This window comes from Lissotriton vulgaris, chromosome 7 (assembly GCF_964263255.1).
Source record: "Lissotriton vulgaris chromosome 7, aLisVul1.2, whole genome shotgun sequence".
In the NCBI taxonomy this organism is placed as follows: Eukaryota; Metazoa; Chordata; class Amphibia; order Caudata; family Salamandridae; genus Lissotriton; species Lissotriton vulgaris.
The window spans coordinates 727,291,143-727,314,791 of NC_141695.1; the positions used below are offsets into that span (position 1 = coordinate 727,291,143).

At 46.8% G+C, this 23,649-nt stretch overlaps 1 protein-coding gene across 2 annotated transcripts in view; it reads right to left on the bottom strand.

Annotated features, from left to right (window-relative positions):
* The window catches only part of LOC147702338 (ATP-binding cassette sub-family A member 9-like), a 1,822,583-nt gene that overhangs the window by 1,420,761 nt on the left and 378,173 nt on the right, over positions 1-23,649 (bottom strand). For both annotated transcript variants that reach the window (XM_086930970.1, XM_086930969.1), the window contains exon 13: positions 8,563-8,682. In XM_086930970.1, the coding sequence (XP_086787096.1) occupies positions 8,563-8,682 (120 nt within the window). The remainder of the gene's footprint in view (positions 1-8,562; positions 8,683-23,649) is intronic.

A 23,649-nucleotide genomic window follows, 5' to 3' on the forward strand; every position in this document is an offset into this window, starting at 1 on the left:
GGTATTGGATCGAGGACCTGGAAGTGTGCACACCTAGGAGACAGAGATAAAGCAGCTTGTCAGAAAGTTTAGCGTTTTCCCTACAGGCGGTGTTTGTTGGCCTGTGGCAGGGTCAGTCACATGTCCTGGATTCCTGGCATTTAATTGAGTCTATCCCAGTTCTGCGCCCCAGTGTTTCTTGTGCCCCACCTTACACACATCATGTCAGAGGATGCTGATGACATTAACATTTTGCCCCAACCTACTGCAAGTATCTTCTTAGTCACAGCTACCTACCTTGCCAGACCAGTCCAAATGGTTTCTAGTTTTTATAATACTACAATAATCTTCCTGGCTACAAGTTTAGGATCGCATCAAATACCATCCTATATTTGGTGTCTCTCCCTCTTGGCCTTGAGTTACCCCCTGTATTACCAGGATCACTCTTAGACCTCTTGCGAAGGTTGCTGCTTTTCATTCGAAGGTTGACACTTGCAACTCAACACCTTAAATTATATGGCATTTGCATTCTCCAAACATTTACTAAATCCTCCCAACTTGCCACCATCTGCAAAAAGTTCAACCACCTAGACCCCCACATTATTCCACGTATTGTCAGTGACCTTATCAGTTCCACGATATTAAAGGGGGATCTCCCGGGAGACGCGCAAGCGCGTCAACCAAGATGGCCGCCGCCACCGGAGCTCCGTGAGCACCGCAGCCTACAATGCCTTCAAAACGGCGATTTTGACACAGAAAGTCGGCGAAAATACCGGCGCTTGCCTCCCCATGCTGCTCCTCACCTGTGAAGTCTTTTCCTGACGAATTTCTTCGACCGAAGTGCTTTTGCTGGCTTCATGGTGCCTGCTCCCAGCTTCACTCCCAGGTATTACTGGTTTTGAATGCCTTGGGGGCGGAGTAGAATCTATGACAGAGCCTGGCTTGGGCCTAGCCACGCCTCCAGCTTAGTTTAGCTGCTGCACCTGTTGTTTTTGGAGAGATTTTCGATGTTTTTGCTCCTATTTACGTCATTTATATCACTTTTTGAGGTGGTTATTCTTTATTTTAATATTCCTGTGTGACAGTGAATATTTTTTCACCTCAGAATGGATTCCAAACAGTCTACTACTAATAAAAGAAAGCAGCAGGTCTCTCCTCCTCCAACTAAATCCAAGGTGGTGGAATCTTCAGAAACACACCTGACACTATTGCTTCAGAAGTTAAAAATGTTCGGAAAGACATGGCTTCCATTTCAATGAAGGTTTCTGACAATGTCATTAAAATTCAAGACAATAAAAATAAGTTGGATGCGTTTACTCCTTTAATGGCCAAAATTGCTCCAATGCACACTCAACTGCTGGACTTGGAAAATCGCGATAGACAATATAATCTACGCATTTTTAATTTGCCGGAAGATGCTGAAGGGACCAATTGCCACCTCTATCTAGAACCTCTCCTACCGGGTCTTTTGAATATTAAGTTCTCCGAAAAATTTGAGATTGACAAAGCCCATAGAGTCCCATCTCATCGGGACCCTCGACATACTAGGCCGCGGCAAATGATATTTAAGGTGCTGCGCCATCATCATTTGGTTCGAATTCGGAAAGCTGCCAGAGGAATTCCATCATTGTTGGTGAATGGTACCAAAATCTTTATTCACCAGGACTTTGCTAGAGAAACTGTGGCTATTCGTAAAGAATTTTGTTCCCTTCGTCCACAGCTGAGAAGCCTTGGTTTCAAGTATGGACTTTTTGATCCTTCTACAATGCGTGTGTGGAAAGATAATGTCTCCAAATCCTTTCACCGTCCAGAAGATCTCCGGTTATCTCTTGATCAACAAGCTCCTCCATCCATGGATACTCAGGACCCTAATTCTTGAACTGGTGGTGTCTTACTTCACGTGTCACATCTCTGCATAATTTTCTTTGTGGGCTCCAACGGTTACTGGCCATGCTTGAGGAACGTGTGTGCGTTTCTTCGTCTCTATTCATGTTTCTTGTTTGTTCCTTTCTCTCTCTTTTTTGTTTCTTCCCTTCCTATTTTCTGCACAGTTACTCTTTTCGCCTGTCTTTTTCTTCCTTCTTCTTGTTCTGATTCCCTTCTTTCTTTCTTCTTAAATCGTAATGGCTAATATTCATAATATTAAGTTTGTTTCTTTAAATGTAAAAGGTTTAAGCTATCCAGTGAAGCGTAAAACAATTCTGGATTATTTAGGTCGTTGTAAAGCTGATATTTGCTTTGTTCAAGAAACACATGTTGATGATAAAGTGTTACAATACATGAACAAAAAATGGGTAGACTATATTATCTCCTCACCTGCTAATGGTAAAAAGAATGGGGTCGCTATTTTCTTTGCTAAGAGATTGCACTGTCAAATTCTTTATAAGATTTCAGATACTGAAGGCAGATATATTATAGTTAAAGTCAAAATACATGATTCTGTTTTCTTTTTGTTTAATGTTTATGGCCCTACTGCAGATGACCCTGTATTTTGGGCTACTGTTACAACTGAAGTTTTAAAGTTAGGCAAAGTTCCCTTGATTTTTGGGGGAGACTTTAATGTTTTTGCTGACCCCCTACTAGATAGATTGTCTACCTCTAGGTTCCGACCTTCTAAGATTTTTCATGCCTTTAAGACTTTTCTTCATACCACCAAGTTAGCGGACATTTGGAGACTACATTATCCCACTGCTAAGGAATTTTCTTTTTTCTCCAATCCTCACAACTCCTACTCCAGAATTGATTATTTTTTGCTTTCCCCCTCTCTCATTCAATTGGCAAATAATCCTACCATTGGCACTATTGATGTTTCTGACCATGCCCTGATTTCTTTTGTCTTAAAGGTTTCATCTCCTTTTGTTAAACAATCTAGATGGCGTATGAATACTGACATTGTCCTTAATGACACTCATAAACCCAAATTATTACAAGCAATTCGAGATTATTTTACATTTAATCCGGAGAATTCTACCTCTGTTATTAATCGATGGGATGCATTTAAGGCTTATATCAGAGGTTCTACAATTTCTATTATGGCACATGAAAATAAGAAATTTAATTCTAATATCACATCCTTAGAGAAATGAATAGCTCATTTTGAACGTTTATTTATTACTTCTAATGATCCCCAATATAAACTTAAATTACAAAAGCTGAGATATGAATTTAATGCTACTCTTAGTACTAGGGCTGGGGTTCAGCTTTCTAATTCTAATGCTAGATTCTGTTTCAATTCTAATAGGTCTGGTAAGCTCCTTGCTAATTATTTACGTATTAAAAGGGATAAAACACAGATTACCTCCATTCAAGGTCCTCAAGGTAAAATTGCACTTTCCCACAATGATATTGTGCATGAATTTTTACATTTTTACTCCACCTTGTATAATAAGCCAGATTTTTGTGATGATTCTATAATTGATGCCTTTTTAAATTATTCTAATTTACCTCATATTTCTTATTCCGATAAACTTGAGTTGGATTCCCCTATTACTACTGATGAAATACTGGCTGCTATTAAATCACTTCCAAAAAATAAATCTCCTGGTCCTGATGGCATCCCTGCTGATTTTTATAAAGGATTTCAAAATCATTTATTACCTTATTTACATCAGATTTTTTATCATTTTTATTCTTCAGGTACCATTTCGGGCTCTTTTTCAGAAGCCCTAATTGTTGTGCTACCCAAACCTGATAAAGACCCTACCCTTGTCTCTAATTACCGCCCCATTTCTTTGATTAATCAAGACTGTAAATTATATGCTAAAATCCTTGCCTCTAGATTAGCCCCTGTTCTTCATTCTATTATACACCCTGACCAATCTGGTTTTATGAAAAATAGATATTGTGTTGAGAAGTGTGGCTCAGGGTTTAGAGGCGGCAGACCTGGAGCTTGAGTTCGGCCCTGGACCAGGGTTCAATTCCCCGCCTCGGCGGGTCTTGGGCTCAATAATTCCACGGACTCGATAATTCTCGCTCCGGTGCCTTCTCGACTCACGGGTTCAAACTCTGCGACTCTGGGCAATAGCTTGCTTAATCTCCACATCGGCCCCTCGCGGTGGGATGCCTGGCTTTCACCTTGTGGATACCCTTCCAGGGTTATCTCACAGGGGAATACCAGGACGGGTTCCCTAAGCAAGCGCGGAGATGCCCCAGGGTAAGTCATGCGCTACATAAGCTTCATACATTTACATATTCTGCTAATAATACTAGAACTTTATTGCATGGTATTGAACAAAGTCCCTCTCTCCTTGTCCCTGCTGGTGTTATGGCATTAGATGCAGAAAAAGCTTTTGATAAAATCCATTGGCAGTTTTTATTTAAAACTTTATTATCTTTTAATTTTAGCCCATCCTTTATTCGTATGATTTCTGCTCTATACTATGCTCCCACTGCTCGATTGTTTATTAATGGTCAGATTTCTAGCCAATTTTCCCTTTTTAGAGGTACAGGTCAGGGTTGTCCCCTATCCCCTCTTTTATTTTTATTGGGAATTGAACCTTTACTTAATTTCATTCGTCAATCTGAAAATATTCAGGGTATCACTATTAAAAATGTTACTGTGAAAACTTTGGCTTATGCTGATGATGTGTTATTATTTATTAGCAATCCTGCATTATCTGTTCCATTTTTGCTTGCCATCATTTCTAAATATTCAACTGTATCTGGCTATAAATTAAATGTTACTAAAACTGAATTTTTTCCTTTAAATATGCTTTGTACTCCTGATATGTTACCTTCAAGAGATATTGTTTGGCAACAGAACAAGTTGAAGTACCTTGGTATATTATTTTCGTCCTCCTTGCCGGCTACCTTAAAATTGAATTGTGATTTAATTCTTGATTATATTAAGCAAAAAACCTCCAAGTGGTCTCCCCTTCATCTCTCCTTGTGGGGAAGAATGGAATCTATTAAAATGAATATTGCCCCAAAAATATTTTATTCTCTTGCAATGACACCTACTCAATTCCCACTCAAAGTTTATAAAAATATTGATAAATTGTTATCTAAATTTCTCTGGAATAATAAACCTCCTCGCATTGCTTATAAAAAATTGAAAATTCCTAAATGCCAAGTTGGTTTTGCCCTACCAGATTTCTATTTATATCATAAAGCTTTCATTTTAAAACAGAGCTCATTATGGTTTCATAGTTCACCTATTGTTAGTCCCCCTATTTGGTTTCATATTGAAACTTCCCTTGCAAAACCTTTTCCTTTACCATCCCTATTAACTATGTCTCCTACCTCTAAGATTATACATTCCTCGTCCATAATCAAAACTTCAAGATTAATTTTTAACGATTTGGACTCTAAGTTTGCATTACCTCTACTCTCCACGGTGCATTTGTCTTTATGGCATAGTGCTCTAATAAAATTGAACAGAAATGTTTCTTTTTGGTCTTCATGGATTGCTAAAGGTATTTTCTTTCTTTAGATGGTGCATTTATTCCTTTTGCTGAACTTCAATCAAAATTCAATCTGCCAATGTCATATCTGTTAAAATATCAATTTTTATGTAATTCCATTTTAGATTCTTTCCCGGACGGCATACCGTCTGTACCCTCAGCTGATTTTTTTTATTTACATCAATACGGTTTCTGTTTCCTCAAAGGCAGTTTCTGTGTTTTATAAAAAATTTACTATTTCATTAGGTTCTAACGTTAATATAATTTCCACTTTTTGGAATACTGAACTTTCCATTTCCCTGTCAACTGATTCATGGTCATTGATCTGGACTAATAGTGTTTCTGGTTGGTTACCAGTTTCACTTTATCAAACCAATGCTTATATTTTGTTTAATTCTTTATGGACTCCGTTACGTTTATTTAAAGCTAAATTATTACCATCAAACCTATGTTGGCATTGTAATTTACATCCTGGTTCTCTACGTCACATGTTATTTAATTGTCCTATTATTATGAAATTTTGGTCTGAAGTATGGAATGTTATATTGAAAATTCTGCCTATTTCTGATTTGCTATCTTATAAATTGTTAATATGTAAATCGATTACCTTAACTACTCCTCTCGAAGATGCTGAAGCAAGGTTATTTAATTTTCTGGTTTCGGCTGCGTTCAAATCTATTACTTTTTGTTGGAAGGATGCTACCTCTCTCTCAGTTCATGCTTGGTGGTCTTAAGTTATCTTTACAAGAAGAGGTGCTCAACTATCTTTACAAGGTGTTCAACATAATTCCTTGCAGTTTCAATCCTTTTGGTCACCTATAGATTCTTATATAAGGTTATGACTTCTGTTCTTTCAATGTTAATATGTTATTTATTGATTACCAGATTGTTTTTGTAACTATTAGTTAGTAACTCTATTTGGTTTATTTATTATGACATGTATTGTATATTTCCCTCTTCCCTCCCTTCCCCTCAATTTTCGTTATCCTTTCATTGACGTTGTTTTTTTTCAGGCAATGTGATTTATTATGAACACTTATTTATGACTGTGTTTTATTCGCTTCATGTAATTTAATGAATTATATTATCAATTTTTCTGTATGTATTTCTATGTTTTTCCTATGTCAAAAATTTAATAAAATCATTTTGAACTAAAAAAAAAAAAAGAGGGATCACCCTTACAAATTAGAAAAAATATATATTCCATCATGCCACGCCTACAACAGAATCTAAATACAATTATCTTCCTATCGTTTGCCATATCTAGCATCCCAAAAACACGGTACACCTGTTGAATCATATTCAGTCAGACATTACGATCCTTTTTCTGATACTTTTAGAGTTACATTAAATGAACATTAGTAAAACACTGACGCCTGATTCACAAACATCTTTTAAAAGTCAGAAATCTACATCAAGTAGGTTTCTCCCTACATTGGAAGTACATTTGAAGCTTTGATTCGATTCGCTAAAATCACAGGGAGTATCCACAGGAACCTACAGCGATTGTAGCTTTCGGTAGTTCCACTCCAACATTCTAATTTAGTGGTTGGTGGACTAAGTGCATCATTAAGTCTAGTAAAAATGTGACTTTGCATTTGTAACTGTTTTTTCCGTCACTGAGAAATAGTTTCCCACACAGCAAAACCCTTTTACCTTCATTTTTTACACTGCAAAATATATTCACTCATTCCTTTTGTTGTGTGCTTCCAGGATGGAAAATGCAATCAAAATATTATGTAAACACCCACAAGGCTCTGAGATTCTGGGTACTCCCGAGAGTTTGAATGCCCAGCGAGACTCCCAGACATTCTCTGCAAGCACAAATGTATTTATGTGAAATAGCCCATTAAATAGGTACACTTTCTCCCATAAGGCATTAGGGCCAGATGTATCAAGAATTGCTTTTGCGATTCTATAATTGCGCATTTTACTGATTTGCTATTACAGAATCGTAAAATGCAATGTTTAGGTTTAGCTGAAAAATGGGCGATTCCTACATATTCCTTATTTCCACTCGCAAATTGGAAGTCGCAAATAAGGAATGGCTCCCCATTCCTTCCTATGGGCCTAGAGGCCCATAGGAAGGAATGGGAATTGCATGCCCAATTTGCGAGTAGCCAATAGGTGCTCGCAAATTGCACATGCACTTTCAAGAGTGGAAGGGTGCCAAATGGACACCCAGTTGCACCCCTGAAATATGCATGTGTGCACATGTGGTGCACATACATGCCCTAGGGGCATGTATGTGCACCACATGACACCTTGAAAAATGCAAAAAAGAGAATTTTTTCAATGGAATTCGCATTATACCAGCAACTTGAAGTTTATGGTAATTTGCGATTCCTGAAAGCCAGGTCGCAAATATTTTTTGCTTTCTGTAATTCATTTAAGGAATCGCAAATTGTGATTCCTTAAATGCATTTGCAAAATAGGAAATTGCAGATTTTGCGATTCCTTATTTTGTGAAGGTCTTTTGGGATGATACATCCCAAAATTTATTTTTCCCGTTTGCAAATGGGAAAACCCTTGATACATCTGGCCCTAAATCTGTATTCGTGTAATTCAGTAAATTGTGTTTCAAGAGAGGCGTTTTACTAATGTGAATCTTGGCCTACAGAACATTGCTTGCAAAAGGTATGGCTTGTACTCACAATGGTGGAGTGGTTCAGGGTCAGAGCGGCCTATAGGGCAATTAGGCAGTGCCACAGGGGCTGGTCTGATGATTCAATTGTCAGGTGGGGTGTTTTTCACTTTTGATTTCCCTGATGTTACCACAAGCATTGCCTACAGCTCTCAGAAATCCATGCAATCTCTCAATACCTTGAAAAACACATATAGAGCATGTCTTTACAAATTCAAAACTGTCTTATTTATTAATAGGGGCAACTTTTGTAGCTAGCTGATTTGTTAATGTGTGCCACTTTTATTTTGGTACCTGGGCTTATTTTCTATCCCGGTCCGACCCGGGAGTGGCTGGAAAGTTGGAAGAACTATAATACTAGGTCTTGTAAATAGTGCACACCCCGTAATCACCTGGTGTAGATGCTTCACAGAAATACTTCCCCTTACGCTTTATTCTGTACTTCAGTTAGGAAAAAGCAACGTGCCTTGGACAGACTTTTGAGGCAGCTTTTGCTGGTCAAACCCTCAACACAATTGTGGCTCCTATGGCATTTACCTGTGGGTCTCCTAAAATGGCTATAGCAAGGGTCAGTTTCCTTCTTTGGCCACCGCTCAGACTGCTAGCACGTGTATCCTGTATGTTAGAGATATCCAAACCATTCAAAACTCTTTGAACCTGCAATAGAGAAGACAAGGTAATCTGATGCATTTCTCAATTTCAATTTCAATTTCCAAGTCTTTATTTCGATTTTAAGCAAATCATAAAAGACAACACCATAAAAATACATATCAGTGTTAAAAAACAACCATATTTAAAATCGAATAGCAATAATAAAACAAGATAAAAACAATTAAAACCATTAAAACAAGAAACATGGTTCAGAATTAAAAAAAAAACGGTCTGTAGGAAAGGGGGAGTCTCTAGTTGGCGCAGTGCAGCACTAGCGACAAGCAGGGACTCTCCTTTCCTCGTCAGGGCTGAGGGTTACCTTCAAGACAACCTCTGCTTACCCTCTAGGTAGTGTGGCTTAAGCAGTCTTAGGCTAATCTCTGGGGCACATAGGGTTAAACATTTGCAATATTACACCGTCACAACCAACCCACCACACAATGACACCAAACTGTATTTGTAAAAATATATATCTTTATATAAATTTCACGCAGGCTTGTAAATACAGTTGTCAAACTTTCAATAGCAGTTCCAGGTTACTTAAGTTCAGGTTGCCACAGTTCTTTCTTAGCAATAAGCAATCTTTTGGGCCTTCTGCCCAGGTTCCACAAGGTTCAGTGTCTTGTAGCGCCTCAATGCGCTTTCCGCTGTCTCCGCCCGCTTCAGAGAGGAGATCGGGCCCGGCCGGCCAGAGTTCACGCTTCCCGCGTGGGCTCCGAGGACCAGGAGCCGTGCGAGCCTCGGTTTCAGAGGCGGCTCGCGTTGGGAGCAGATAGCGCGGTGCGAGCTCGAGTTGCAGGACGCTCGCACCGTGAGAATACAACACAGTACCTTGCAAATTCTTGTGAAGCGGGCGGCTTCCAGGGGAGCTGTCCCACGTCGCGTTGCTTTTCCGGGGTCGCTGTTCGCTGCGGCTCTCAGCCGGGCAGGTCACGGGTCATCCGGGGCGCAGTGTTCAGTGGCGGCAGGGTCCTTCCTTCGTCGTTCGCTCCGACCCTGGAGGCGGCGGCTGGGTGGTGGCGGCAAGTGGCAGTACGGTCCTCAAGTGCAGGACCTACCCAGCCAAGTGCCGGTGCAGCTGTGCGCTCACAGCTGAGCTGTCGGGCAGGATACCGACCAGAGGGGGTGTTCTCACAGGGCGGCTGTCCGTCTTCGCAGGTGGATTGACGGCTCGAAGCGCAGTCAATTCGGGAGCTTGGACCGGACGGGTCCTCCTTCATGTTGCTCTCGGGCTCCCGGTGCAGATGCGGTCACGGTGCTCAGGCCAGCGGCGGCTGGACCTCACGTTGCTCTCGCTGTTGCTTTGGGCCCCGGTCACGGTGCTTGGGGGGATGTCGATGCCTTGGATTACGGGGAGCGTGGCAGGATTGCCCAGCGCTCTCAGTCTCCTCCGTCAGTACTGCAGCGATAAGCAGCACACACAGTCGCTTTCTTCAGGGTGTAGCGCCCACTGGTCCTGGGGCGCTGGTCAGGGGGCAAGTTCAGCAGCAAGCCCTTGGAGATCTCTCAGCAGAGTTTGGCACAAAGTTTCACAAAGCAAAGGTCTTCTTGTAGTCTTTTCTTTTCCTCTCCTTCGGCAGCAAGGCACCAGACACAGGCCAGAGACAGCACTCCGCCTTGTCCTTCCAGGTCCTTCTCGTCGGGCAGAGTTCCTTCTGTAGCACAAACAGGATCTAATTTACAAGGAGCAGGGCTCCTACTTTTATACTGCATTTCTTTTGTTCTCGCAGGCCAGGGGGGCCTTTGCATAGCCACTTTCAGTCCTTGAGTACTCTGGTGGGTGTAATCCGGCTTCTGCTTTCAGTGTGAGGGGCAGGCGCATCAGACGCCCCACAGGAGGTGGAGCCAGCATTGTGTGGACAGGGGCAGCCAGAAGTACCTTGTTGATGAGGCTTCACCCTTCCTGGGCCAGGTGTCGGCTGAGTCATCAGTCGCTCCCCAGGAGGGTGGAGCCAGCATTGTGGTGGCAGAGCACAGCAAGATCCAGAGTCAAGAGCCACTCCTACCTCCCACTAAGGTGTCATCTTCGCATTCGCCACCTGTCATCCCCCAGCCCTGTCACTCACACATCCCAGACAGTCAGATACACATACCAGCAGAGGCGGGCTGAAATGGTTAGGCAAGCAAATGCTAACTTTCTAAAAGTAGCATTTGCAAACACAGAATATTAAAATAAACTTTACTAAAAGAAATATCTTATTATTCTGAGTTCAGACATACTAAACATGACTCTCTACCGTGCTCCCTGAGCCTGCTGGGATTATAGCGTGTAATAATTCCAGCAGCCCATTCTGGCCTAACGGAAGCAGGTAGCCTTCAATAGTGAAATACGAATTTAGTTGTAATTCACTACTAGGACATGCCACACACATCAGGGCTTGTCCTACCTTACACCTACAATGCACCCTGCCCGTAGGCCTACCATAGGGGTGACTAATATGCAGTCAAGGGAAGGTTCAGGGGCTGGCGAGTGGGTGCACTTGCCCAGCCGGCATGACAGTACGAGACTGCACGCGGGGTCTGCAATGGCGGACCCCAGACAAATCTTACGGCTGCTTCTGTGGGTGGCGCAACCAGCGCTGCAGGCCCACTAGCAGTATTGGCATCTACAAGCCCTGGCACTCCTGGTGCGCTTTACTAGGGACTAACAGTAAATCCAATGCACCAATCATGGACATCAATCACATGTACAATTTACAGTAGGGAGCACTTGCACTGCGGCACGGATCGCCCGTGGCGCAGTGCCCTGAGTATCGGAAAACCAGCAAAACATCGGAGGCACACCAGCAAAAAGTGGAAGGGAAACTCACGCCAAGGTGCCCGGTCTAACATGTATTTACAACAAGGGGTGGTGAGGGACAGAGTCTCTGAATTAAGCAGAAAGCTCTCACCCAGTCAAGAGATCAGGGCTAGATCCAACACCGTTTTTTAGCTCACTGCACCATCCCAGTTTCAGAACCTGGCTGTATGCAAATTAGTCTGTTCCTGTCCCAGTGCATGATGGGAACAGGGCAAACCAAACTACAAAAGCCAATTCTTACACTGGGAAGGAAACAAGCTCCCGGGGACCGTTTTCTGGCATTACAGCCGTCTTTGGCCCGGTTTGCTTGAATCCTGATGGTGCAATGAGCAAGGGTCTCACATCTGAGAATACCCTTCCACGCTTAGGGTGGACAAAAATATTTACAACAAGGGGTGGTGAGGGACAGAGTCTCTGAATTAAGCAGAAAGCTCTCACCCAGTCAAGAGATCAGGGCTAGATCCAACACCGTTTTTTAGCTCACTGCACCATCCCAGTTTCAGAACCTGGCTGTATGCAAATTAGTCTGTTCCTGTCCCAGTGCATGATGGGAACAGGGCAAACCAAACTACAAAAGCCAATTCTTACACTGGGAAGGAAACAAGCTCCCGGGGACCGGTTTCTGGCATTACAGCCGTCTTCGGCCCGGTTTGCTTGAATCCTGATGGTGCAATGAGCAAGGGTCTCACATCTGAGAATACCCTTCCACGCTTAGGGTGGACAAAAATATTTACAACAAGGGGTGGTGAGGGACAGAGTCTCTGAATTAAGCAGAAAGCTCTCACCCAGTCAAGAGATCAGGGCTAGATCCAACACCGTTTTTTAGCTCACTGCACCATCCCAGTTTCAGAACCTGGCTGTATGCAAATTAGTCTGTTCCTGTCCCAGTGCATGATGGGAACAGGGCAAACCAAACTACAAAAGCCAATTCTTACACTGGGAAGGAAACAAGCTCCCGGGGACCGGTTTCTGGCATTACAGCCGTCTTCGGCCCGGTTTGCTTGAATCCTGATGGTGCAATGAGCAAGGGTCTCACATCTGAGAATACCCTTCCACGCTTAGGGTGGACAAAAATATTTACAACAAGGGGTGGTGAGGGACAGAGTCTCTGAATTAAGCAGAAAGCTCTCACCCAGTCAAGAGATCAGGGCTAGATCCAACACCGTTTTTTAGCTCACTGCGCCATCCCAGTTTCAGAACCTGGCTGTATGCAAATTAGTCTGTTCCTGTCCCAGTGCATGATGGGAACAGGGCAAACCAAACTACAAAAGCCAATTCTTACACTGGGAAGGAAACAAGCTCCCGGGGACCGGTTTCTGGCATTACAGCCGTCTTCGGCCCGGTTTGCTTGAATCCTGATGGTGCAATGAGCAAGGGTCTCACATCTGAGAATACCCTTCCACGCTTAGGGTGGACAAAAATATTTACAACAAGGGGTGGTGAGGGACAGAGTCTCTGAATTAAGCAGAAAGCTCTCACCCAGTCAAGAGATCAGGGCTAGATCCAACACCGTTTTTTAGCTCACTGCACCATCCCAGTTTCAGAACCTGGCTGTATGCAAATTAGTCTGTTCCTGTCCCAGTGCATGATGGGAACAGGGCAAACCAAACTACAAAAGCCAATTCTTACACTGGGAAGGAAACAAGCTCCCGGGGACCGGTTTCTGGCATTACAGCCGTCTTCGGCCCGGTTTGCTTGAATCCTGATGGTGCAATGAGCAAGGGTCTCACATCTGAGAATACCCTTCCACGCTTAGGGTGGACAAAAATATTTACAACAAGGGGTGGTGAGGGACAGAGTCTCTGAATTAAGCAGAAAGCTCTCACCCAGTCAAGAGATCAGGGCTAGATCCAACACCGTTTTTTAGCTCACTGCACCATCCCAGTTTCAGAACCTGGCTGTATGCAAATTAGTCTGTTCCTGTCCCAGTGCATGATGGGAACAGGGCAAACCAAACTACAAAAGCCAATTCTTACACTGGGAAGGAAACAAGCTCCCGGGGACCGGTTTCTGGCATTACAGCCGTCTTCGGCCCGGTTTGCTTGAATCCTGATGGTGCAATGAGCAAGGGTCTCACATCTGAGAATACCCTTCCACGCTTAGGGTGGACAAAAATATTTACAACAAGGGGTGGTGAGGGACAGAGTCTCTGAATTAAGCAGAAAGCTCTCACCCAGTCAAGAGATCAGGGCTAGATCCAACACCGTTTTTTAGCTCACTGCACCATCCCAGTTTCAGAACCTGGCTGTATGCAAATTAGTCTGTTCCTGTCCCAGTGCATGATGGGAACAGGGCAAACCAAACTACAAAAGCCAATTCTTACACTGGGAAGGAAACAAGCTCCCGGGGACCGGTTTCTGGCATTACAGCCGTCTTCGGCCCGGTTTGCTTGAATCCTGATGGTGCAATGAGCAAGGGTCTCACATCTGAGAATACCCTTCCACGCTTAGGGTGGACAAAAATATTTACAACAAGGGGTGGTGAGGGACAGAGTCTCTGAATTAAGCAGAAAGCTCTCACCCAGTCAAGAGATCTGGGCTAGATCCAACACCGTTTTTTAGCTCACTGCACCATCCCAGTTTCAGAACCTGGCTGTATGCAAATTAGTCTGTTCCTGTCCCAGTGCATGATGGGAACAGGGCAAACCAAACTACAAAAGCCAATTCTTACACTGGGAAGGAAACAAGCTCCCGGGGACCGGTTTCTGGCATTACAGCCGTCTTCGGCCCGGTTTGCTTGAATCCTGATGGTGCAATGAGCAAGGGTCTCACATCTGAGAATACCCTTCCACGCTTAGGGTGGACAAAAATATTTACAACAAGGGGTGGTGAGGGACAGAGTCTCTGAATTAAGCAGAAAGCTCTCACCCAGTCAAGAGATCAGGGCTAGATCCAACACCGTTTTTTAGCTCACTGCACCATCCCAGTTTCAGAACCTGGCTGTATGCAAATTAGTCTGTTCCTGTCCCAGTGCATGATGGGAACAGGGCAAACCAAACTACAAAAGCCAATTCTTACACTGGGAAGGAAACAAGCTCCCGGGGACCGGTTTCTGGCATTACAGCCGTCTTCGGCCCGGTTTGCTTGAATCCTGATGGTGCAATGAGCAAGGGTCTCACATCTGAGAATACCCTTCCACGCTTAGGGTGGACAAAAATATTTACAACAAGGGGTGGTGAGGGACAGAGTCTCTGAATTAAGCAGAAAGCTCTCACCCAGTCAAGAGATCAGGGCTAGATCCAACACCGTTTTTTAGCTCACTGCACCATCCCAGTTTCAGAACCTGGCTGTATGCAAATTAGTCTGTTCCTGTCCCAGTGCATGATGGGAACAGGGCAAACCAAACTACAAAAGCCAATTCTTACACTGGGAAGGAAACAAGCTCCCGGGGACCGGTTTCTGGCATTACAGCCGTCTTCGGCCCGGTTTGCTTGAATCCTGATGGTGCAATGAGCAAGGGTCTCACATCTGAGAATACCCTTCCACGCTTAGGGTGGACAAAAATATTTACAACAAGGGGTGGTGAGGGACAGAGTCTCTGAATTAAGCAGAAAGCTCTCACCCAGTCAAGGATTCAAGCAAGCCGGGCCGAAGAAGGCTGAAATGCCAGAAACCGGTCCCCGGTAGCTTGTCTCCTTTCTGGTGAAGAATTGGCTTGGTAGTTTAGTCTGCCCTGTTACCATGATGCACTGGGCCAGGGACAGACTGATTTGCATATAGCCAGGTTCTGAGCTGGGATGGGGCAGTGAGATAAATAACGGTGATGGATCAAGCCCTGATCTTTGGACTGGGTAAGAGTGGTCTGTTTAACTCAGACACTCTGTTCATCACCACCCCCTTTTTGTAAATCGTTTTTGGCCACTATAGGTGTGGCAGGGTATACTCAGACATGAGTCCCTTTCTCACTGCTCCATCAGGATTCAAGCAAGCCGGGCCGAAGAAGGCTGAAATGCCAGAAACCGGTCCCCGGTAGCTTGTCTCCTTTCTGGTGAAGAATTGGCTTGGTAGTTTAGTCTGCCCTGTTCCCATGATGCACTGGGCCAGGGACAGACTGATTTGCATATAGCCAGGTTCTGAGCTGGGATGGGGCAGTGAGATAAATAACGGTGATGGATCAAGCCCTGATCTTTGGACTGGGTAAGAGTGGTCTGTTTAACTCAGACACTCTGTTCATCACCACCCCCTTTTTGTAAATCGTTTTTGGCCACTATAGGTGTGGCAGGGTATACTCAGACATGAGTCCCTTTCTCACTGCTCCATCAGGATTCAAGCAAGCCGGGCCGAAGAAGGCTGAAATGCCAGAAACCGGTCCCCGGTAGCTTGTCTCCTTTCTGGTGAAGAATTGGCTTGGTAGTTTAGTCTGCCCTGTTCCCATGATGCACTGGGCCAGGGACAGACTGATTTGCATATAGCCAGGTTCTGAGCTGGGATGGGGCAGTGAGATAAATAACGGTGATGGATCAAGCCCTGATCTTTGGACTGGGTAAGAGTGGTCTGTTTAACTCAGACACTCTGTTCATCACCACCCCCTTTTTGTAAATCGTTTTTGGCCACTATAGGTGTGGCAGGGTATACTCAGACATGAGTCCCTTTCTCACTGCTCCATCAGGATTCAAGCAAGCCGGGCCGAAGAAGGCTGAAATGCCAGAAACCGGTCCCCGGTAGCTTGTCTCCTTTCTGGTGAAGAATTGGCTTGGTAGTTTAGTCTGCCCTGTTCCCATGATTCACTGGGCCAGGGACAGACTGATTTGCATATAGCCAGGTTCTGAGCTGGGATGGGGCAGTGAGATAAATAACGGTGATGGATCAAGCCCTGATCTTTGGACTGGGTAAGAGTGGTCTGTTTAACTCAGACACTCTGTTCATCACCACCCCCTTTTTGTAAATCGTTTTTGGCCACTATAGGTGTGGCAGGGTATACTCAGACATGAGTCCCTTTCTCACTGCTCCATCAGGATTCAAGCAAGCCGGGCCGAAGAAGGCTGAAATGCCAGAAACCGGTCCCCGGTAGCTTGTCTCCTTTCTGGTGAAGAATTGGCTTGGTAGTTTAGTCTTCCCTGTTCCCATGATGCACTGGGCCAGGGACAGACTGATTTGCATATAGCCAGGTTCTGAGCTGGGATGGGGCAGTGAGATAAATAACGGTGATGGATCAAGCCCTGATCTTTGGACTGGGTAAGAGTGGTCTGTTTAACTCAGACACTCTGTTCATCACCACCCCCTTTTTGTAAATCGTTTTTGGCCACTATAGGTGTGGCAGGGTATACTCAGACATGAGTCCCTTTCTCACTGCTCCATCAGGATTCAAGCAAGCCGGGCCGAAGAAGGCTGAAATGCCAGAAACCGGTCCCCGGTAGCTTGTCTCCTTTCTGGTGAAGAATTGGCTTGGTAGTTTAGTCTGCCCTGTTCCCATGATGCACTGGGCCAGGGACAGACTGATTTGCATATAGCCAGGTTCTGAGCTGGGATGGGGCAGTGAGATAAATAACGGTGATGGATCAAGCCCTGATCTTTGGACTGGGTAAGAGTGGTCTGTTTAACTCAGACACTCTGTTCATCACCACCCCCTTTTTGTAAATCGTTTTTGGCCACTATAGGTGTGGCAGGGTATACTCAGACATGAGTCCCTTTCTCACTGCTCCATCAGGATTCAAGCAAGCCGGGCCGAAGAAGGCTGAAATGCCAGAAACCGGTCCCCGGTAGCTTGTCTCCTTTCTGGTGAAGAATTGGCTTGGTAGTTTAGTCTGCCCTGTTCCCATGATGCACTGGGCCAGGGACAGACTGATTTGCATATAGCCAGGTTCTGAGCTGGGATGGGGCAGTGAGATAAATAACGGTGATGGATCAAGCCCTGATCTTTGGACTGGGTAAGAGTGGTCTGTTTAACTCAGACACTCTGTTCATCACCACCCCCTTTTTGTAAATCGTTTTTGGCCACTATAGGTGTGGCAGGGTATACTCAGACATGAGTCCCTTTCTCACTGCTCCATCAGGATTCAAGCAAGCCGGGCCGAAGAAGGCTGAAATGCCAGAAACCGGTCCCCGGTAGCTTGTCTCCTTTCTGGTGAAGAATTGGCTTGGTAGTTTAGTCTGCCCTGTTCCCATGATGCACTGGGCCAGGGACAGACTGATTTGCATATAGCCAGGTTCTGAGCTGGGATGGGGCAGTGAGATAAATAACGGTGATGGATCAAGCCCTGATCTTTGGACTGGGTAAGAGTGGTCTGTTTAACTCAGACACTCTGTTCATCACCACCCCCTTTTTGTAAATCGTTTTTGGCCACTATAGGTGTGGCAGGGTATACTCAGACATGAGTCCCTTTCTCACTGCTCCATCAGGATTCAAGCAAGCCGGGCCGAAGAAGGCTGAAATGCCAGAAACCGGTCCCCGGTAGCTTGTCTCCTTTCTGGTGAAGAATTGGCTTGGTAGTTTAGTCTGCCCTGTTCCCATGATGCACTGGGCCAGGGACAGACTGATTTGCATATAGCCAGGTTCTGAGCTGGGATGGGGCAGTGAGATAAATAACGGTGATGGATCAAGCCCTGATCTTTGGACTGGGTAAGAGTGGTCTGTTTAACTCAGACACTCTGTTCATCACCACCCCCTTTTTGTAAATCGGTCTAACATGTGTCCCCTCCAGCTGAAATGTGGGGGGAACTACCCTTCCCCAGGGAGTTCCACATCACTAAGGCGGAAAAATCTGGACAGACCGTCAGCGTTGGCGTGATCTGTGCCAGGGCGGTGTTCCACCGTAAAGTCCATACTCTGTAGAGAAATGGACCACCTCAACAGTTTCGGGTTTTCACCCCTCATTTGCATCAACCATCTGAGGGGCCTGTGGTCCGTCTGAACTCGGAAGTGAGACCCAAACAAGTAGGGTCTTAGCTTCTTCAGCGCCCAGACCACAGCAAATGCTTCTCGCTCTATTGCACTCCACCTACTTTCCCGTGGAAGTAACCTCCTACTGATGAAGGCTACGGGTTGGTCAAAGCCCCTACACCATGCTCTGAAGCGTCTGTTTGCACTATGAATTCCTTGGAGAAATCAGGAGCCAGAAGCACGGGCGCCGTGCACATGGCAGTCTTCAGGGTAGTCAAAAGCCTTCTGACAGGTGTCAGTCCAAATCACCTTCCTGGGCTGCTTCCTCGAAGTCAGCTCTGTCAAGGGGGTCACAATTGTGCCATAGCCCTTGACAAACCTCCTGTAATACCCAGTGAGCCCCAGGAAGGCTCTCACTGCAGTCTGGGTCTTGGGGGGTTCCCAAGCCAGGATGGTCTCAATTTTGGGTTGCAAGGGTGCCACCTTGCCACTCCCCACTTGGTGTCCCAAGTACACCACTGAACCCTGCCCAATCTGGCACTTGCTGGCCTTGATTGTGAGGCCTGCTCTGCGCAGGGCCATCAACACTTCCCAGAGGTGTCGCAGGTGTTCTGGCCAGGTGCCACTGAACACCGCGATGTCATCCAGGTAGGCGGCACTGAACTCATCCAGCCCAGCCAACACCTGGTTGACCAATCTCTGAAAGGTGGCAGGGGCATTCTTCATCCCAAATGGCATAACCCGGAACTGGAAATGCCCCTCTGGTGTAGAGAATGCCGACCTCTCCTTTGCCCCATCGGTCAAGGCGATCTGCCAGTACCCAGACGTTAAATCAAACGTGCTGAGGAACCGGGCAGCCCCTAGCCGATCAATGAGCTCATCAGCTCTGGGGATGGGGTGCGCGTCAGTCTTCGTGACTGAATTGAGTCCTCTGTAGTCCACACAGAACTGGAGTTCGGGTGTGGCTCCCGGCGCAGCAGCCTTTGGGACCAAGACCACGGGGCTGGACCAAGGACTGCTGGAAGACTCAACCACCCCAAGGGCAAGCATCTTGGAGACCTCCTCCTTGATGCAGGCCCTGACCCTGTCAGTCACTCTGTAAGCCTTATGCTTCACAGGTAAGCTGTCTCCTGTGTCCACATCATGGACGCACCAATCTGTGACACTCGGAACCAGGGAGAACAGATCTGGAAACTGCCCCAGCAACTGGCGGCAGTCTTCCTGTTGCTCGGGGGGCAGGGTGGGTGAGAGGTTAACTCCATCCACTGACCCATTTTTCTCACAGGCCACTAAGAGGTCAGGCAGAGGCTCCGACTCCTCCTCCATTCCGTCATCAGTTGCCAACAACATGCCCACTTCGGACCTTCTTAAGTGGGGCTTGAGGCGGTTGACATGTAGGACCCTCAAAGGGTTCCTGGGCGTCTTCATGTCCACCAAGTATGTCACTGGGCTCTTGCTCTCCACAACCTCAAATGGACCTGTCCACTTATCCTGAAGGGCACAGGGTTCCACTGGGGCCAGGACATACACCTCTTGTCCAGGCTGAAGCTCGACCAGAGTGGCATTCTGGTCGTACCACCGCTTCATCTCCTCCTGGCTTGCTTCCAGATTTGCCTCGGCAAGTTGTCTGAAGCACCTGGTTTGGTTTCTGAAGGCCAGCATGTAGCTATATACATTCTGGGGAGGTTTCCTGGGAGATTGCTCCCAGCCTTCCTTTACCAAACTCAGTGGTCCTCTCACGGGGTGACCGTACAGCAGTTCAAAGGGGCTGAACCCTAGGGACTTCTGTGGTACCTCGCGATATGCAAAGAGCAGGCATGGTAAGAGGACGTCCCACTTACGCCTCATTGGACCTTCTAGGCCCATGATCATGCCTTTCAGGGTTCGGTTGAATCTCTCAACCAACCCGTTACCTTGGGGATGGTAAGGCGTAGTGAACTTGTAGGTTACAACACACTCTTGCCAAAGGGACTTCATATACTTGGATATGAAGTTGGTCCCCCTATGCTCACCACCTCTAGAGGGAATCCTACTCGGGAGAAAATTCCCATCAGTGCACGTCCCACCACGGGGGCCATCACTGTCCTCAGAGGGATGGCTTCAGGGTACCGGGTGGCATGATCCACCAAGACCAGGATGAACCTGTTGCCCATGGCTGTCTTGGGGTCCAGAGGCCCAACAAAGTCAATACCCACTCGCTGGAATGGCGTACCGACCACAGGGAAGGGTTGGAGGGGAGCCTTGTTCTTCCCTCCGCTCTTCCCACTTGCCTGGCAAGTCGGACAGGTCCTACAATGAGCATCTGAGCTCTTGTGCATTTGGGGCCAGTAAAAGTGGGTGACAAGCCTGTCATAGGTCTTGTCCATCCCCAAATGTCCTGCTAAAGGCACATCGTGAGCCAGACCCAGTAGGAAGGCTCTGAACTTCTGGGGTACCACCAGCACATGGGCTGACCCAGGTTCAGCAGCCTTAGGCTCTGAATACAGGAGGTCGTTCTCCCAGTACACATAATGTGTTTTGGCCTGAACACCATTGGCCTGGTCTGCAGCCTGCTGCCGCATACCCACGAGAGAAGGGCATTCTTTCTGCTCCCTGCAGAATTCCTCCCTGGAGGGTCCTCCTTCTTGCTGCCAATGGGTCAGCTCAGGCAGGTCCCCCAGTTCAGCAATCTGTTCCCCTGTAGGCTCCAGGGCATCCCCCTCAAGGTCTGCTTCCTCCTGGACCGTGGGAACTTCAGGGGCCGGTTTCCCGCGCTCCCTGCGCCTTCTCCCTAAGGCCGGTTCCTGGGCCTCTCCTTCAGGCCCCAGGATCTCTTGATCACCCCTACTGGCTGCCATCGACCGGGTGGTCACGCACGCCCAGTCAGGCAGACCCACCATCCTCAGGTGAGTCGTCTTCTCCACCTTTTCCCAAGGGGAGTGCTCCAAGTCATTCCCTAGCAAACAGTCAACAGGCATGGTTTTCCTCACACAGACCTGCAGAGTACCAGAGACCCCCCCCACTCGAAGAGAACTTGAGCCATCGGACACTGACTCTCTGAATTATCAGCGTTGATAACCCTACAGTAGGCATGGGGTACAACCTGCTCTTGAGACACCAGGTGCTGCCTCACTGCAGTCACACTGGCTCCTGTATCTCTAAGAGCCTCAGCTTCCTTACCATTGATGATCACCACCTGCCCATATTTCTTAGTGTTAGAGGGCAGGTAGTTCGTAGGGATCATCTCACTGTCTCCTAGTAAGACTAGGGTCATGTGAACGGGATCTCCACCCCCCGGGACCATCACTTCTTCTCCTAAGTGAACACTAGTCACTTGACGGGGCGGAGCACCAGTGGGTGCGGGTTTTCCAAACAGGCGACACTTGGGGTCACTGGAGATGTGCCCCGGCTCACCACATTTGAAACAATTGAAGGGCCCCTTTGGAACAGGTTTACCTGTCGGGCCCCATTCTGATTTGGGGGTGGGGGAGGCTGAGAACCTTTCTGCTGGTCCCCTTGGGGATTACTTTGGGGGCCTTTTTGGAACCCTTTCTGTTTTCCCTTGTCCCCCCCACTCTTCTGCTGGGGACCCTGCCCACCCTTGGCGGAGTCTCCCACTGGACCCTTGTGGACCCTGGTGCTGAGCCAGCGGTCCGCCTCCTCAGCAAGCTTCCTCGGGTTGGACAGCTTGCTATCGATCAGGTGTTGGCGTAACTCAGGAAAACAGTGATCAGACAAGTGCTCCCATGCAATTAAATCAAAGAGACCTTGAAAATCATTCACCTTGCTACCCTACACCCAACCATCCAGTGCTCTGCAAAAATAAGTCACATACTCCACATACGTATTCCCAGGCCGCTTAGTACATCCCCTAAAGTTCTGTCTATACATTTCAGGGGTAAGCCTATACCTGTTCATTAAAGCTTCTTTCATGTGGGAATAGGATCTCTGGTTTTCAACGGGCAAATCTAGCAGGGTGTCCCGCCCTTCGCTAAGGAACCTTCCCCACAACCCCGCTCCCCAATCCTTGTCAGGGACACGGTGGGAGGACATGGCTACCTCGTATGCCCTAAACCACTGTCCTATGTCATCCCCCTTGAAGAACTCTTTAACTACGTCTTTCGGGATGTGCACTCTTGCCTCTACCTGCACCGGCGTTGTGCTGCCACCAGAGGGAGGATGATCCAACTTTCTCTCCTTTAGACTCATCTCCCTCATTTTCAATTCGTAATCCATTTGGTGCTTTCGCTCTTCCAGCGCCATCCTTTTGGTTTAAAGCTCCAGTTGGATTTTTAATTCTGCCAGCTTCCTTTCATGATCCCTCGTTTCCTTCCTGTCCGCCAGCTCCTCTGGCGACAGTCCTCTACCAAAGCTGTGCAGGATGTCTTGTTTTTCGAGATCCATCAGATCCACAGGTGCACCCTGTTCCTCAGTTGCATCCTGATCCTCAAGTGCATCTTGATCCTCAGGGGACTTCCTAGACTCAATCCAGGCTTTCAGGGCCTTGTAGAGCTCCGGTTTGTTCTTGCAACCGGCGTGCGGAACCTTGAGTTTCTTGCAAAAAACTTCAGTTCAACTCTGGTGTATTTATCCAGCTTGCGGCATCCCATTCCACCTCCAACATCTCGGAGGTCGTGGACTCCGCTCCATCCAGGCTCTTTGTGCCCGGCATGGTTTCTTCGCTAGGGATCTTCTCTCGGCAAACTTGCAACAAAACCTGTGGCCAAGTAACTGGACTGAAATCACTGTGCAATGGTCAGAAGTTAAGGTATAAACACTGCAAATGCAAATTCGAAAATCCTCACCGCTGCGTCCAACCCACCACACAATGACACCAAACTGTATTTGTAAAAATATATATCTTTATATAAATTTCACGCAGGCTTGTAAATACAGTTGTCAAACTTTCAATAGCGGTTCCAGGTTACTTAAGTTCAGGTTGCCACAGTTCTTTCTTAGCAATAAGCAATCTTTTGGGCCTTCTGCCCAGGTTCCACAAGGTTCAGTGTCTTGTAGCGCCTCAATGCGCTTTCCGCTGTCTCCGCCCGCTTCAGAGAGGAGATCGGGCCCAGCCGGCCAGAGTTCACGCTTCCCGCGTGGGCTCCGAGGACCAGGAGCCGTGCGAGCCTCGGTTTCAGAGGCGGCTCGCGTTGGGAGCAGATAGCGCGGTGCGAGCTCGAGTTGCAGGACGCTCGCACCGTGAGAATACAACACAGTACCTTGCAAATTCTTGTGAAGCGGGCGGCTTCCAGGGGAGCTGTCCCACGTCGCGTTGCTTTTCCGGGGTCGCTGTTCGCTGCGGCTCTCAGCCGGGCAGGTCACGGGTCATCCGGGGCGGCGGTGTTCAGTGGCGGCAGGGTCCTTCCTTCGTCGTT